Source organism: Micrasema longulum, unplaced genomic scaffold (genome assembly GCF_059751315.1).
Source record: "Micrasema longulum isolate JH-2025_06_02 unplaced genomic scaffold, ASM5975131v1 h1tg000191l, whole genome shotgun sequence".
NCBI lineage: Eukaryota > Metazoa > Arthropoda > Insecta > Trichoptera > Brachycentridae > Micrasema > Micrasema longulum.
The window spans coordinates 732262-748379 of NW_028277396.1; the positions used below are offsets into that span (position 1 = coordinate 732262).

Genomic DNA, 16118 nt, shown 5'->3' on the forward strand with positions numbered 1-16118 from the left:
GGAAGAGTTATTTTTCAAAACACAGGACTTGATCATCAGCGGCGTGGTGTAAAATAAACCTAAATCATGACTGTATTGAAATGCTGTTTATTTATTTTTAAATATAGCAAGATTGAGCTCAGCTTACTCTTTCTGGGCATTTAAGGCTGCCATAGTTGCCCGAAAAATGTCCTTTCTTTGCTCTACTTCTAGAGTAAAAAATTCCTCATTTTGTTTTGGCTTTTGCTCTTTTAATTTTTTATCTAGTTCAAAAAGGACGATGTCCCTTTTGTTATTTTCTTCTCCGAATGCGCAGTGTTGCTTCGCCCTTTCGCACACACTGAAAATTGGAACGAAATTTAAACGTTTGTGCCCAAAGACGCGTCGCGGGGCATGTGTATTGCTACATGTAAATAAATAAGTACGTGCTTGCGCAAAAATCCCAACAATTTTTAGCGTGAAACCTTTACAGTGGCAACATTCTTAACTTTAACTTAAGTAAAATAATGCAACGGAATTTTTCAGTTACCAGATTTTGAGCCGTAACTAAGTATAAATATTTAACTTTAAACTAAATTTATACCAACTTTGATGCAACCGGCCCTTAATGTCAAATGCTTCGGGGAACTCTAGTTAAAGTCAACCGTTTTTCAATGCACTCTTCTTGAAATTTGTTTAGAAATTTACGAATGTCGCACGCGACGAGTGAGTGCAAAGTAAGTCCCCCGGTCTTCCAATACCTAGTATACGGGCTGCAGTAAGTTGGAGGTTGTAGTTGGCAAGCCACGCAGAGATTGCATTGCATTGGTTCGTGGGGGTTCACTCGGATTCGATATCTATCGGAACTTCGAGTTAACTTTGCAACAGGAATGTACGACTCCAAAATATATTGTTGTAATTGCAGTAGACAACTTATCCGGTAGGTACTTATATAGCTACCCACTCACTTGTGTCCTACTTTATAGCAAAAAAATAAAATTATTGTTTCCCAAATATTTTAATTCCGGGACATGCATAAAATGGCCGAACTAAAAAATTTGTGACAAGTTGTAGTAGAGCGGGGTTTGAACTTTGGACTTCCCAATTCAAAATTCGTGACATGCGACCACAACCAGATAACTGATGATTACTTGTTTAATTTAATTTATCATACATAATCAATTTCTCTATCTCTGATGAGATGTCTTTTTAGTATCACAAAATATCTAGAGAGAGGAATTTCAACAATGTTTAAATATGTCCAAATGCTTGCAGACTGGCTGAATTTCCTCCCTAGGGAGTTATTCATATTCAAATTTATTTCAACAGAGAGGGAAAACATTTTTGAGAAGGGAATATGGAAGTCTAGGTATTCACAGGGCTTATGACCTGAGGAAATATGGATGTTCAAACATTGGCAGAATGGTGAATGTTACACAGCGTGTAAAGTGGCCACTTAAACCAGCCAATAACAGGTCATAAGTTCTGTAAATGCCGAGACTTTTATATTCCTTTCTCCAAAATGTTTTCCCATTTCTGTTGAAATAAATTTAAATCAGAGAGGAATTTTGTTTGTCATCCCAAATTGTTTCTATAAACTTAAAGTGTGTAAAGTTGGTACTCACACTAGCCATTAACAAGTCATAAGCCTTGTAAATGCTTCCATATGTCCCTTTAAACAAGGTTTTTCTTCTGTTGAAATAATTTTTAATTGTAAACCCTCCCAAGGGAGTAAAATTCAGTTTTTTCAACTATATAATCCATACTTATATTATAAAAATGAAAGTGTGTTTGTTTGTGCTTTATTTACGTTTCAACGGAGAGTCCAATTGGTATGGTGTTTCGCACAGGGATAGACGGAGAGGTAAGAAGTAAAATAAGATACTTGTTTTCCACCCAAAATTATAAAAAACGCAAATAAATTAAAATATGTAATATAATATGAACAATTAGCAACATATTAGTTGAAAATAAGTAGGCGGTAAAGTTGAATGTCAAAAATAATCCATTTGAAATTAATTATTTAAATTTCCATATGTTAGCTGCTTTGTATATTATTGATTTTGGTTTGGGAGAAGGATTTTGGATTGGTAAACAGAATTACAATGCAACATCGCTATAGATTGCGGATCGTCATGTTTTTTTCCATAGTGATAGCTAGAGGACCGGCAATCGACACGAGCTACTTTTATCTTGCATATATTAATAAAATATTCAATTCCATCAAGAAAATTCTTATTGATTAACTACAACACGCATTAACTGCCGAACTAAATAAAACAGTGTAAGTCACTCTCCAAGCACAAGAACTAGTCTCTTTTTTGGAAAGCTAAAGCTTTAATATTAAAAAAATTATAAAAATTGATTCTATAGAAAAAAAAACACGAATCAATTATTTTAATTAATAAATATAAATCAATATTTTTTTAAAAAAAACTGATTTCTCCCTAATGCCATACGAGCAAAGCCGCAAGTAAAGTCAGCTTATAATTATGCAGTGGGATTTAAAATATGACATCATCATATTTTATTAGACTGGATATTTTGTTTTTTGTTATTGTCAGTCTAAACGAAATCACCTAGGAATATCGGTAAAACTCTCATCAGGCTTTTAGCAGTTGTGACAAATTTATTCAAATAATTTATTTTGTCCCATAAAAGTCTCGATGACATAATATACTATAACTGTTAAATCAGCCGGTAGACAGAGGTTAGCATAGTTGTAGAATTTATATGAACTTATGACCTGTAGGATGTTATTTTGCAATGGCAAGTCGGTACTCTAAGCATAGATAATAATTCAAGCAACTTGTCTCGCGTTTTATTAACAAACAATGCAACGTTATGAAATAAGTCAAGGGTTATTATTAGTTTCACGAAATAAATAGTTTATAGCGATATCCATAGCCACAATACGCGCAGCTCAAAAAACCTGCATATACCAAAATTTCATTCTACCAAGTTTGGTAAAAAGTCCTTGGAGAATATCTCTCGAACGCTGTATAATAAACTACCGACCAAAATTAAAGAAAATGAAATGGGTAAATTGCAAAGCGTGGCTCTCAAAGACTTCTACCTAAACCTTTTCTTGGAAGATCTGAGTGAAAATTATTTCTGAAAGTTTAATCTTCCTCTTCTTCTCGGTTAAGATCGATTAATTTGGTATCAGCTAAAAGCCAACTCCTGAGACTTTGAGTTTCAGCTGTTCTTCCCTCTCCTTAGTGGTCTTCTGGGCAGACGGCAAATGGCCGGGATTTTGTGAGCAAAGGTCAAGGGGATTTTAAAGCTTTCGATTAATGGAATTACGGACGTAATCTCTCCATAATCTATTTACTATGCAATAGGTATCGCAAATCCGTCTAACTTCTTGACTCTAGATTCTGCCTCTTTTAGGTTTCCCCGCGAGTTCCTTTAGTGCTTTCATCTCTGACGTTCTGAGCAGTTATTTGGTTTTTCTATTTAGTTTTTCTATTTAATTTTTCTACTTGGTTTTTCGTATTTTTTTTACCTTGCCTCTGTTGTATACACCATAATTTGGTCCGATACACGTTTTGGATATCCGAATTATGTTTCCAATAATCATGTGTTCATTGTACTATCCGACATTTCTTAGGCATACAGATATTTACTAACTGAGATGGATATGTTCTCATCATCACTATGACAGCATCATCTGCATGGCATGTGATGTTAATGACTTTATCTCCCTTAGTGGATTCACTCCTTTTTTTATATTCTTAAAAGCGTTTTTCTATATAGATTTATTCTGCTTGTGTAGGAAAAGGTTTTAGGCGTATATATTGTTTTTGTATATTTAGTTATAAAGGTGCTAAACCTGCTTTGTTTCTTTGTTGTTCTCAATATGTGTTATTTTCAAAATGTTAATTTTATTTATGTCCCTAATTAAGTTATTGTAACACCTGGGAATGTAATTCAATGTATTATGCTTTGTGTTATATGATTTATAAATAAAAAAATAAAAAAATACATCCAATATTATTTTAGTTAAGTAGGGGTCCATCGAAACACGATTTAACCGATACTTGTAGTAAAATACCAATGTTGATATGGATTTTTAATAAAGAAGGTGCAATCCTCAGAGTAATAATGCGCTACCGCTATAGAGCCGCCAATATTGATAAAAACCATTCTAGAATGAACAATAACCAAGTAGGCTATAGTTTATCAACAATGGGCCGTAGGTACTCAGGTCAAGAATCGCAAGCACAGTGATTAAACCAATCGTTACACGTTTGTTGTTAAACGAAAAACCAAACCAAAAGTTTGCAACACTCTATAGCTGTAGCGCGTTATTACTCTGAAATGCAATCTATTCATTATTAATATTTACAGCATCAACTTTTTTGTAAAACATTTCAATAAATTTCATATTTTTAAGTATTTTTGGATTCCACCTACATACACCTTCACCATAATAGATAAGTTGTAATGGTCACCATATACGCATACACCTAGTAAATTCATACTTCTCCTTTCCTCCCCATCATAATAGGAAAGGCGCTTTGACTTTTCTTCATACAAACATATTCCCTTATTTTATCCCTAAATTATGGCACTAGACCAGTGATTTTTGCACACTGTAGATATTAAGCATTGGCGTGTCTCTAATGTTTTTGCTTTTTTGATATTTTTTTCTTAATGGACCATCCAAAAACCCAAAAAAGGGCCAAGTTTTATCTGTCGCTTTCGGCCGTACGGTATTACAAATATGATAAATAATTTTTAAAAACGGAAAAAATACGTGTTCAAACGACTAAGTATTTACGCCCAGCCAAATACTATTAAAATGGTATATTATGCACTTGTACAGTCATCGCTTTCCTATGGAATAATTGGATGGGGGGACCATACAATAACCATATTAAACGATTAGAAACGGTTCAAAAATATATATTAAAAATAATGCATCACAAAAATCGCACTTTTCCCTTTTTCCAATTGTTCCAAGAAGCTAAACTTTTAAGCATAAGACAAATATATTGTTTTCGATGTTTAAAATATATATTTAAGAACCAAAATTTATTTACAAGTAATTCCAATAGTTCAAGTCAAAGAAGGAATCGTGTGTTAGAAACCACATAGTAAAACGAGGCTCGCACAGAGACATGCATATTTTATAGGCCCAAAAATGTTTAATTCTTTTTTTTACTGATAACATTTCATCGATTCCAAACATTCTAAATTTTCCTTCTTTTAAAAAACACGCATTTTCCTGGAAGCACGTGAATATATTCAAAATATTGATGACAAAAGTTCTATTTTAGAAAAGCAATTAGTTTTTATTTATTTAATCGTTCCAAAAGAAACGTCATTTTACTAATCGGAGGGTTCTTTCAATGATAACATTTTGTACTTATTGTCAAGAAAACGAAAACATTTTGAAAACAATTTGGCAGTTTTGTGTCAGTCAAATCTTGTCTTCTTTTTAAAAATAATTCGGTTTATTCAGATATATAAAAAATATCTGACTAATAATTATTGCAAATTATTTTATATCAGAACAGGTTAAATCTCATGAAATAATAAGCAACTTTACTTGTAATTTATATTACGTACTTAATTTATTTAATATTTTGTTTTCCTAGTGTAAGAATAAAACTGGACTCCACTTAAATAAACGTTGATTCTGCCGGCACTAAATTTAAAAAAAAGTTTTCCTTACACATTTGATAAAGTTTTTCAATCAAAATGCTTTTACGGTAATTCCTCATAATGAAAAATAATTCTCGAGAATTCAATAGTTAGTTTTACTACCGGTAGTAAATATTTTTGACATGCTTTTATTCGTTCACTTGAGTGGTTTCATAGCAACCCCTTATACTAAATACATCAGTGAAAGCTTGGAAAAAAAGACACATGTTCAAATTAATTCATACGTAATGATTGCTTTTTTAAGTCAATTGTTTTCTTATGTTGAAAGTAGTCATTTTGATCTGTGTGTCATCAAGCGGGGGCGATACGGTTGGCTGGGCATATACTGCGGATACCTCCTAAGAACCTTAACCACGCTTGCCCACTTTACTCGTCCTTGACGTCCTGGGCCCGGATTACAATGGGAAGTTGACATTTATCTTCAATTTTATCTACAAGGAAAATTAAGTTTTCTGTATAAAAAGTAGAATATGCATACAATTTTTTCTTCTAAACATGTTCAATTATAGGTTACCGACGAAGATATTTTAAATTTCCATGCAAATATACTCATTTTCGTAAACAAATATCAGTTTTTCTTTATAGACGGTCGAAGATAACTGTGTGAACACTTATTGTAATCGGGGCCCTGGACGTCTGCTGCTGACTGTTTGTCGGTAATTTATGTCCAAATTACGGGACGTGAACTTGACTTGGGAGGATGCGAAGGATCTAGCAGCCGATAGAGATGCACGTAGGATCTTTGCGGACACCTAATACTTCAGCTAGGGAGTAGACATGGAATGATGTAATTTTTATATAAATTGGTATATCTCTATCGCAACACGGACTATCTCTTAGTTCTAGTAACGACAGAACCCTTTTAAAACCCTTTCATAACTCTAGTTGTTTTGCCTCCTCGTTCGCAGTAGTAGCTTCTCGATTATGCAACAATCTATCCACTAATTTTAGAGACGCCCCTTCTTTATTTATATTTAAGTCATAATTAAAATGTCACTATGTACATACTTAAGTTGTTCCTTTATTCTTCTTCTTTTCTTCCAATCCCTTCTTCTCTTTTCATTGTATAGAATTAATTTTTAATATTTTTTTGTTTTTCTTTGTTTCTTATTTTGTATAAAATCATAAGATTAAATATCTATATGTACTTGTAATTTTCTCAAACTAAACGGTTCGGGTAGGTAGGAAGAAATCGCCTTAAAAAATATTTCCGCCCTTATATGTATATTTATTGTATATTTTATGTATATAAAGTGTTACATTTTTTTTTTTTATATTTTATTAGTCAAATTAAAAAACACGTTTATGTTTAGATTTTACTATTCCTTTATTTATATTTTACTAAGTTAGTTCATAACATCTTAAGAACAAATATACTACTACCATCACGACATCTCCCCTTAGGGGTAAGCAGAGAGGAAAAACCGCCACACACGTCTATCCTGGCATACATTTCTAGCTTCTTCCACATTCATACATCTTGTCATACATGCCCTTCGAATCTGCCTACTTTTGACACGGCAAGACTTAAGATTTTGGTTTATCTGATCATGCCACGTCTTTTTTGGTCATTCTCGTCTCACGTTATCGATCATTTTCGTCATACATAACTGTTTAACCATTTTTTTGTCATCCATTCTACATGACCAAATAATTTTTTTTATTAATATTACATTACGTAAAAAATATCAATAACATGTTTTTTTTTTATTTAAACTAAATCGCATGAATGCAATTTTTTGAAACTTAAAGCATGTGTATTGTATATGTTTACCTAAAATATTACATGTACGCGTTTAAACCTCTAAAACCTTTAAGGTAACCCTTTAAAAATAATTTTGCATTACTCTTACTATTTTTGTGAATAGATTTCGACAAATTTGAAAAATATTTTGAAAACCCATAAACACGTCTAGTAAGACTATATAGTAAGCAAATAGGTTATAAGAATAAATGAAACAATGTATCAAGTTATAAATGATATTATAAAACTTGTTTAAGTACACCATTGGCGGTTCTAGTAACAGTTTCCTTTTTGCCGAATTCCATTCCTTTCTGTCCTCTACCCTCAGGGTGCATAATTTAACCATGTCCTCGCAAAAACTCCTCCACAAAACGATCCCTCGGAGAATTTAATAAAAGGATAACTGTGTTCTCAGACCAAGAAGGATAAAATTACATTGCTAGAGATTTTTACAGCCCTTAGCAAGGTTGGCGATTGAAATTTTGGGAATAAAAGTTTGAGTTGAATGACTCTCCAACTTTTCATAAATCTTTCTACAACCACGACTTTCCATTTATGCCTGGTCTTCATTTTTCACCGAACTTATTCTGGAGATATCAGATTAAGGCCAGATTTTTTTGTCTATCGTTTTATTTAAGCGACTTAATATATCTATATTTTATTTTAAATCAATAAGTTTAGCTCAGCATTAAATTGCAATTTGTCTACTCATACTCAATGGAACAAATTAGAACATTAAAAATAATGTATAATCCATTATGACATAATAAAAACGAAAATGTATTTGATGTTTTTTTTTGTGTTTCCTTCACGTCTCAGTGATAACCGAAGAGGTGAAAAGTAAATTAAAAATACTTATTAAAACAAGAAAAAAAATTGAAAAATATCAACGATGAGCAATATTTGAAAATGAATAGGTGGTAAGATGGGTTGTTAAAGATAATCAATTTGAAATTATTTTTTTAAATTTGTATTATTTACTTGCTTTATCTATGGTTAGTTTCGTTTGGTTTTCGTTTTACAGAATACCGCTGCTACGTCACCATAGACTAACGGATTGTCGAATTTTTTTACAAAGCTATAGATAGGTAGATGACCAACAATCGATACAAGCTTCTTTCGATATCGGAAAAAACCTTAGTTTTAAACGACCAAACTAATTAATTACCTTAATAATTTCTGCCAATACTGTGCCGCGGGTAAATGTTAGTATATACAACATATGTATGAATAAAATACAAAGTTATACACTATTCTGAATCATGCCTCAAGACTTGTTCCACCTTTCCTATTTATTTTCGGGGTTGGTCTCTCGATTAAGCTTGACTTGACTCAACTAAGGAACAGATTTTGAAGTCTATCCGATGTACCATTTGTTTATATCGATACAGCAAGAAACAAAAAAAGAGAGAACGCGGATTTAATTTTTAAAACAATGGTTTTATATTGTTTGGAGATATTTTTAGATTATCTGTTTAATGTTATTATTTATTTAGGAAGAAAACAACCGTTTTTACATATATTGCATGTGGAAAATAAAAATATATTTTGACCCTAAAATGAGGAAGTTCAGTGTATTTTTTTCTATTTTTATTATATATTATTAAACTAGGCCAAATTTTATTTAAAATATTTTTAAATATTTTTTATTTTTATTTTTACATCGTATTATCAGCGCTATGATTTTTTAAAGTTTTGTATTTCTGAAATTACTCTTCCAATTGGTTCGTTTACGGTGACCAAACCGGATATCCTTCAAAGCCCTCATATCATTGGATGGTTCATATGAACCAGTGACGCCATTGAAAGTAGTGCGTTTTTATTAAAATATTTATTTATATTTTTTTCGTACATTTTCAAGAAATTTTACAGTACAATTTAATCTTATAATTTTCACCGCGCGTAAGAAAACAACTTTTTGTATCCAATTTCCCGTAGGATTGAAGTTCTTCATTGTGAAAACAGTCAATATAAATTTTCCACGGTGATGTAAGCTGTTAAATAAATATGGGTACAAAATAGGTATCAAAATAAAATAAATTTTAAATGTTAGAAATGTTGGGCACTTAGAAGATGCAAATAAAAAATAAAATAAAGTTTCATATATGTACCTTTATACATTGTTATAAAAATAAAGTAAATTAAAATAAAATACATTTAAAGAATAATAAAAAACATATCGTAGATGGTACAAAATATAATAATAAACAGGCATAATTACTGACATCGTATAACTTAACAGCAAACAGGCGTACTGTCATAAGGAATATTCTATATTTCATATAGGAGTGATGAAAAATGTCTGCGTAACCGGAGAGAACAGTATTATAATAAAGACATGCTCTAAAGAAAAAATCTTTTTTTTTTAGTTAGTCCTAGGTACTGGCAAATTAATAAGGAAATTAGATGCAGAATAGAAATAGCACGGTCAGCATTCAATGGCATGAAATCATTATTCTGCAGTGATACTCTAAATTTAAAACTGAGACAGAGGATGGTCAAGTGCTATGTGTAGTCAATACTGCTCTACGAGGTTGAAATATGGACTCTCAAGGTGAACTCTATGAACCGTATAGAGGCTTTTGAAATGTTGCTTCACCGGAGAATGCTGAGAATGCCGTGGACAGATTTAGTGACCAACGTGGAGGTGTTGAGACGAGCCAGAGCCGAAAAAAAATTACTGTCCTCAATAAAACAGAGAAAACTCGCATATCTGGGCTATATCACGCGCGGAAGCAAATATGCACTCCTACAGCTAATCATGATTGAAAAGATCGAAGGAAAGCGTGGAGTTGGAAGGAAGAGAAACATCCGCGACTGGACGGGAATGCGCGGGGTTGAGGCGCTGTTCCAGTTGGCGCAGGACCGGAATGCCTACTCTAGAGTGATCGCCAACGTCGGGAGACCTGATATGGCACAGAAAGAAGAACTGGCAAATTAAATGTAGTATGTAGTCTTGTTTTGTTGGGCACAATATATTCTTTAGAACTTGTGAGTAAAGGGCAGTCCAAGACGTTGTTTACTAGTTTTTAAAAGGAATAATTGATTCTTCTATGCTCCAGAGTTTGAATTGCATTGAGTGTACAATAAAATTTGTATTAAAAAATTTTTTTTTTATTTTATTTATCCTTTCTAGATTATTTACACTCGTCAATATTTTATATTGAGAATTCCATATAATTGAAGCATATTCTAACTGACTTCTCATATAGGTGTTATCTTTATTTATTATTTTAGTTTCAGTGTTCAGGTGACTACCTTACTACTCATTCTTGAGTTGTAAGGTAGTCAACGCTCGAGATTATGACGTCACATTAGGAAAACAGTGACTCAGCATTCGCAATTTGAATTGAAATTTCGAAAATTTATTTTAACTATCCATTCTAAGTACAGCTGTTAGTTCATCAAGATTTATGAATTTGCACAAAAATAACTGACACCGTGTTGATTTTTTTTTATAGATTTTTCTTGATTCTCAAACTCATTTCTCCATGGAGGTAGGCAAACGGGATTGAACGCTAAATCACACTGTCTTTTCATAGATACCTTGCAATTACCTACATTTATACATCTTCTCAAGCACGCATAATTTATTTATCCACGCCAAGGTGGTATTTATATCTAATCAAAACAAATTCGAACACTAGTCCAGAAACTATGAAATATTTTTGTAAAAAAAATACATTCAATAAATATTTTATATCTTCTTTCATTTAAACAGGCCAAATAAATTTATGGTAAATTCGGCAACTAAAGCTTTACATCTGTATTTAATAATCATCTAAATTCTATGCATTCAAAAAAGTACAATTTCAAAATACGTAGGCTTGTTATCATCACGGTAATTTTTATTTTGTTCGCCGCCGCGCTGCTCTGATTAAGGATTTGGAGCTAGAGAGGACTTATTCTCTTAAATCATTAAGCCAAGAGATACGTCTTCTTCTTACACTGCGTTTTCCTTCAACTTGTCTTTATAATATGATACAAACAATTTCGTATTTCTCTCCTCACGGAAAACGTTCGAAGTATTCTAGCTTTCATTTCTTAATTTTATTTAGTAATTCTCTTTATTTTTTTATGCTACTAAATATTTCTTCGTTGCAAACTCTACCTACCCGTGATAGTATATTTTGAACAATATTTTATAGCGCCACTTTTCACGGGTGAGTGTGTGTTTGACATTTGAGTATGTGTTTGAGTGTGTGTGTTTTCACGGGTGAGTGTGTGTTTGACATGAGTGAATAGAAACAACTTAAATTTACAATGTAATTTTTTAATTTTTTATAAAGAAAGATATTTTTTTTCATATATTAGTTTTTTTATTTTTGTTTTAAAAGTGAGTTTACTGCAGTTAAATATGTCTGTGTTATTGAAAAATACTTTATAATAATGCTCCAAACAAATTAGAGGAGAGTTCTGTGCATAGTTGGTGGTCTATTTTTGGTTGATTCATATAAACTAGTGACGTCGTAAAAGTAGTTCGTTTTTATTCAATTATTTTTTTCGGACATTTTTAGAAAACTGTAATAAAATTTACGGCTTCAATTTTTACCACGCGCAAGAAAACATTTATTATATCCTATTTCCCGTAGGGCTGAAGTTCCTCATTTGCATACGCTGATTGAGGTTATTTATTGACAAACAAATAATTAATTATAAAAATTTGTTCCAACAAGCCGATTGAGTAGACATTGCAGGCCGTCTGCAGAATCATCACGGCGAGGAAATCTTTGCGATAAATTGCATTTTTATAATAACAAGAATTTACTTTATTTGATCTTACCTTCATGTGATGAAGTTGTTTGGTCACTAGTTCAGCTCTGGACGCCTGGTCCGTCCCATTTACTGGGAATGATCCCATATACTGAAAAATAAACATCACGTTTTTAAAAATTAATTTATAAAAACAAAGTTAATTTGTATCAATTGTACATATGTAAATGATTCATATAATGTTACGTAAAATGTATTTCACTTTTATACGCTAACTTCTTAAGTTAACATTATTAATTGGAAGAAGGCAAATCTGTGAGTATATGAATTTAAGGGTGTGTTCATGCGTGTATAATATGTATATATAATATGTGAGGGTGTGTGTGTTTTGTTATGCTATGTGACTTTAATTTAATCTGGATTATTTTAATAGCGTGATTTTGGTGAAAATCAAGGTTGCATTTACAAAAATCTGTTTCATAATTCTTAAAACATAATGTCAAGAACGCTTTCAAACGTAAGCCCTAAAAATTCCGTTTTCAAAATACAAAAAGTTTTAAACATTTTTTCAATTATGAAAAAAGAAAATAGACAAACTTATGTATATTCAAATAATGGTATTCATTATTAACACTATGATAAATAATAATTGTAAGTGGTATAATTTTTTTTTTTTTAAATAAGTCATCTTCAGTAATTTAATATTTCTACAATTCTTAGTAAAAATGCAATATCTCCCACCTGATTAGAGAGAAAAAATAATAACACAGTTTTTATTTTATTAAAATTTAAATAATTTCAATTCAAGAAATTGAAGTTATCATTTGATAATGATAACTGACAAACAATATGTGACATTAAAAATCATAAGAGATGTCTAATATTTTTTTTTTCAACAGAGAAAACCTTTTGAGAAGAAAATATGGAAGTAAATCTTTGTACATGCATCTTTCAAAAAAATGAACAAGATACGCTGCCATTGATAAACTAATCCAGTGCCCTATGCACCATTGGGTGCTCTAAGGGGGATGATGATGAAATTTGGGTTGACCTATTTTTCTATAACACCCTAAACTAGATTTGTCACTTTCTTCGCACTTTGAATTAAAAACTCACAAAACTTTACTATAAATATACTAACTTAATTTTCCAGTAATAGTTAACTGGATATTGAACAATCTCTTTTTAACCGTAGTTCTGGGCACCCTTTTTCAGACACGTTGCGGAAGTTTCCTTTGATTTATGTTGTAATAAAAAAGATATTAACTCTGGGGGTCATAAATAAATCAATAAAAAAGACAAACCGTCCTTTTATTTGAGAAAAGTGAGTCGGAACGCAAAGAAGATTTGGTTTATGGAAGTCATGCCGATAATCTGTTAAGATAATCGAATAACCAAATTATTTTTATAACCGAATAATAATTACAACATTAAAAAATAACCGTTAAAAAATGGAATAATCGTTAAGATAATCGGTTATCGATTTTGGAAATTATAGTTACGATAATCGGTAATCGGTTTTGGAAAGAATTATCAGTAATATCTTAAGTATTTATAAATGTTTATAAAGCCCGGTTCAAAAATTTTATGAAAAAATATTCAATATGGCAAATAAATGTTTGTCACAAGAGGCAAAATTAGCAGTTCGCAACGGAGTCCAGGTCCCGACCCTGATGTATGGGAGCGAAGTATGGACTTGGAAAAACAGGGATGAAAGTACGCTAAATACTCTCGAAATGCGATCTCTCAGGCGAATGTGTGGTAAAACTATGTACGACAGATGCACAAACGTTGAGATCCGTACATTATGTAAGGCTGAGACAAGCATTATCGACAAAATCAAGAAAGGAGCTCTGCGCTGGTTTGGACATGTAGAGCGAATGGACAGCGAAAGAACCGCTAAGAATATTTGCAATGCAAATATTGATAGATGCAGAAATAGAGGAAGACCGAGAAAGACACGGCATGACCAAACCTAACAAATACTCAACAACAACAAAATAAATAAATACGGATGTAACATTTTTTAAACAAGGAAAATCACAAAGGATAAAACAGAAATCAATATTTTATCAAGTTAACTATTGAAATACCATGAATAAAAAATAACGGGGAGTCTTCATTGGCGTATGACATGTGACTAATGCCTTAAGGGTGTTGGTTAAAATATTTAAATGGGAATGCTAGTTTTGCGGTCTTTTCATTCCCCAGCCTACCTCCACATTTGGACTGAACAAGAACCAAAGAATGAAAATAATATCTCTAGAGCTGCTGTTGCTGCATATTATTCTCCTGCTCCGGGTGACTCCCCATTCCGGTTCTCGTAACGAACGCGACTTTATGGTGTCCAGGGAATCTCGGTAAAGTGGAACATGGAGAAATGCAGGAATATCTCAGAAAAACGAAGAGACTAAATTATAAATAAAATTTACATATGTAAATTTATTTCAACAGAGAGGAAAAACATTTTTGAGAAGGAAATGTGGAAGTCTAAGCATTTACAGAGCTTATGATTATTATTGGCTGGTTCAAGTGGTTACTTCACTAAAGTCAACAAATGAAAGAGTTAAGGAAAATGTGGATGTTCAAGCATGGGTAGAATGGTGAGTGTTATACAGAGTGTAAAGTGGCCACTTAAACCAGCCGTTGACAGGTCATAAGCCCTGTTAATGCCTAGATTTCCATATCCCCTTCTTTAAGGTATTCTCCGTCCCTGTTGTAATTTGTTAACTCAATGTATTATATATCAATAATTCCAATGTGTTCCGGACGCGCTGAAAACGATAGAAGCCACATCTGATTGTATAATTTGTGATATTGTTTGTTTATAAATAATATGTGATAATTTAAGTCCTCGGTATATGTGAAAGCCAAGGGCCGAATCCATAATAAAGGCGATTCGATCCACTTTCGGGTTCGCTCTTGGCTATACCGAGGAAAGTATAGAATAGGAAAAGATTGGATTATTTGTGTTTAATGTATGTATTTTGTATTGTGTGTCTATTTGTAAGTGTATTCATATTTGTATGTTGCTCGCCGCGCGGCGTACTGTCGACTAAACCCGCGCGCGGGCGGACGCCGCTATTTACGTGGCCGGCCGTCGGAACAGAGTGGGGGGGCCGGGCGAGTGGTCGCCCGTACCCCCACGACGGTCATAAGCCCTGTCTAACCCTGTCATAAGCCCTAGACTTCCATATTCCCTTCTCAAAAATGTTTTTACTCTATGTATTTTTTTAAATTTATTTACATATTTCAGCGATATATTCTTCTTCTAGTGCCTTGCCGGGTCCCCCCGACGTTGGCGATCACAACAGTGAAAGCATATGTATTTGTTCTGAGCTAATTTTACATTTCGCAGCCAGGACGACTGCTTATTGATGTACTCGCCGTAGTGATTCCTGGGAAAATATGACCAGAGTGGTTTCCCGTTGCCTTCTCTGGTGGATTTTATATCGGGGTTACCTTCACATAGCTGGTTGGTTTTGGTTTTGAGGCGCCAAAAACTCGCCTTTCATCCTCTCGTTTTTTTTGTGATCACACCGTTATAAGTGTGATCCCATTACCCGGGGTTCATGACCTAAACGCTAACGAGTTGGACTAGTCAGAAGTGTTGCCGGTGGAATGCAACTGGGCGTTCACAGCATTTTATTGAATCACATCATCCAGCAAGATGTGACTCACTGCAACCCTACTGAAAGTTTGAACCCCAGCGATATATATCTGGATACATTATATCCTTTGTACCTTGCAAATAAGTTACTGAACATCTTACCGATTATTTCCGTAACAGAATACCCGATAACCACTGATAATTTTGGTCAATCGACCATCTTAACGATTACAACCCGTTATGAATAATTCAGTTATATCTGTTAATCGGTTACGCGCATCGCTAGTTTATGGGTTTATTTAATGGGTGCTTCAAATGATGGAATAAATCGCTACGAAACATTCATTGCGCTTTTATGTTACATAATGTATGTAGTTCACTCGGAGCTTAATTATTTATTCAGTGAATCCATTTTATATA

General features: G+C 32.8%; 1 protein-coding gene across 4 annotated transcripts in view; it reads right to left on the bottom strand.

Moving 5' to 3' along the window:
* LOC148283830 (EGFR adapter protein-like) overlaps positions 1 to 16118 on the bottom strand; it is a 478123-nt gene that overhangs the window by 214614 nt on the left and 247391 nt on the right. For all 4 annotated transcript variants that reach the window (XM_088243131.1, XM_088243132.1, XM_088243134.1 and 1 more), the window contains one exon: positions 12159 to 12239. In XM_088243131.1, coding sequence (XP_088099257.1) covers positions 12159 to 12239 — 81 coding nt within the window. The remainder of the gene's footprint in view (positions 1 to 12158; positions 12240 to 16118) is intronic.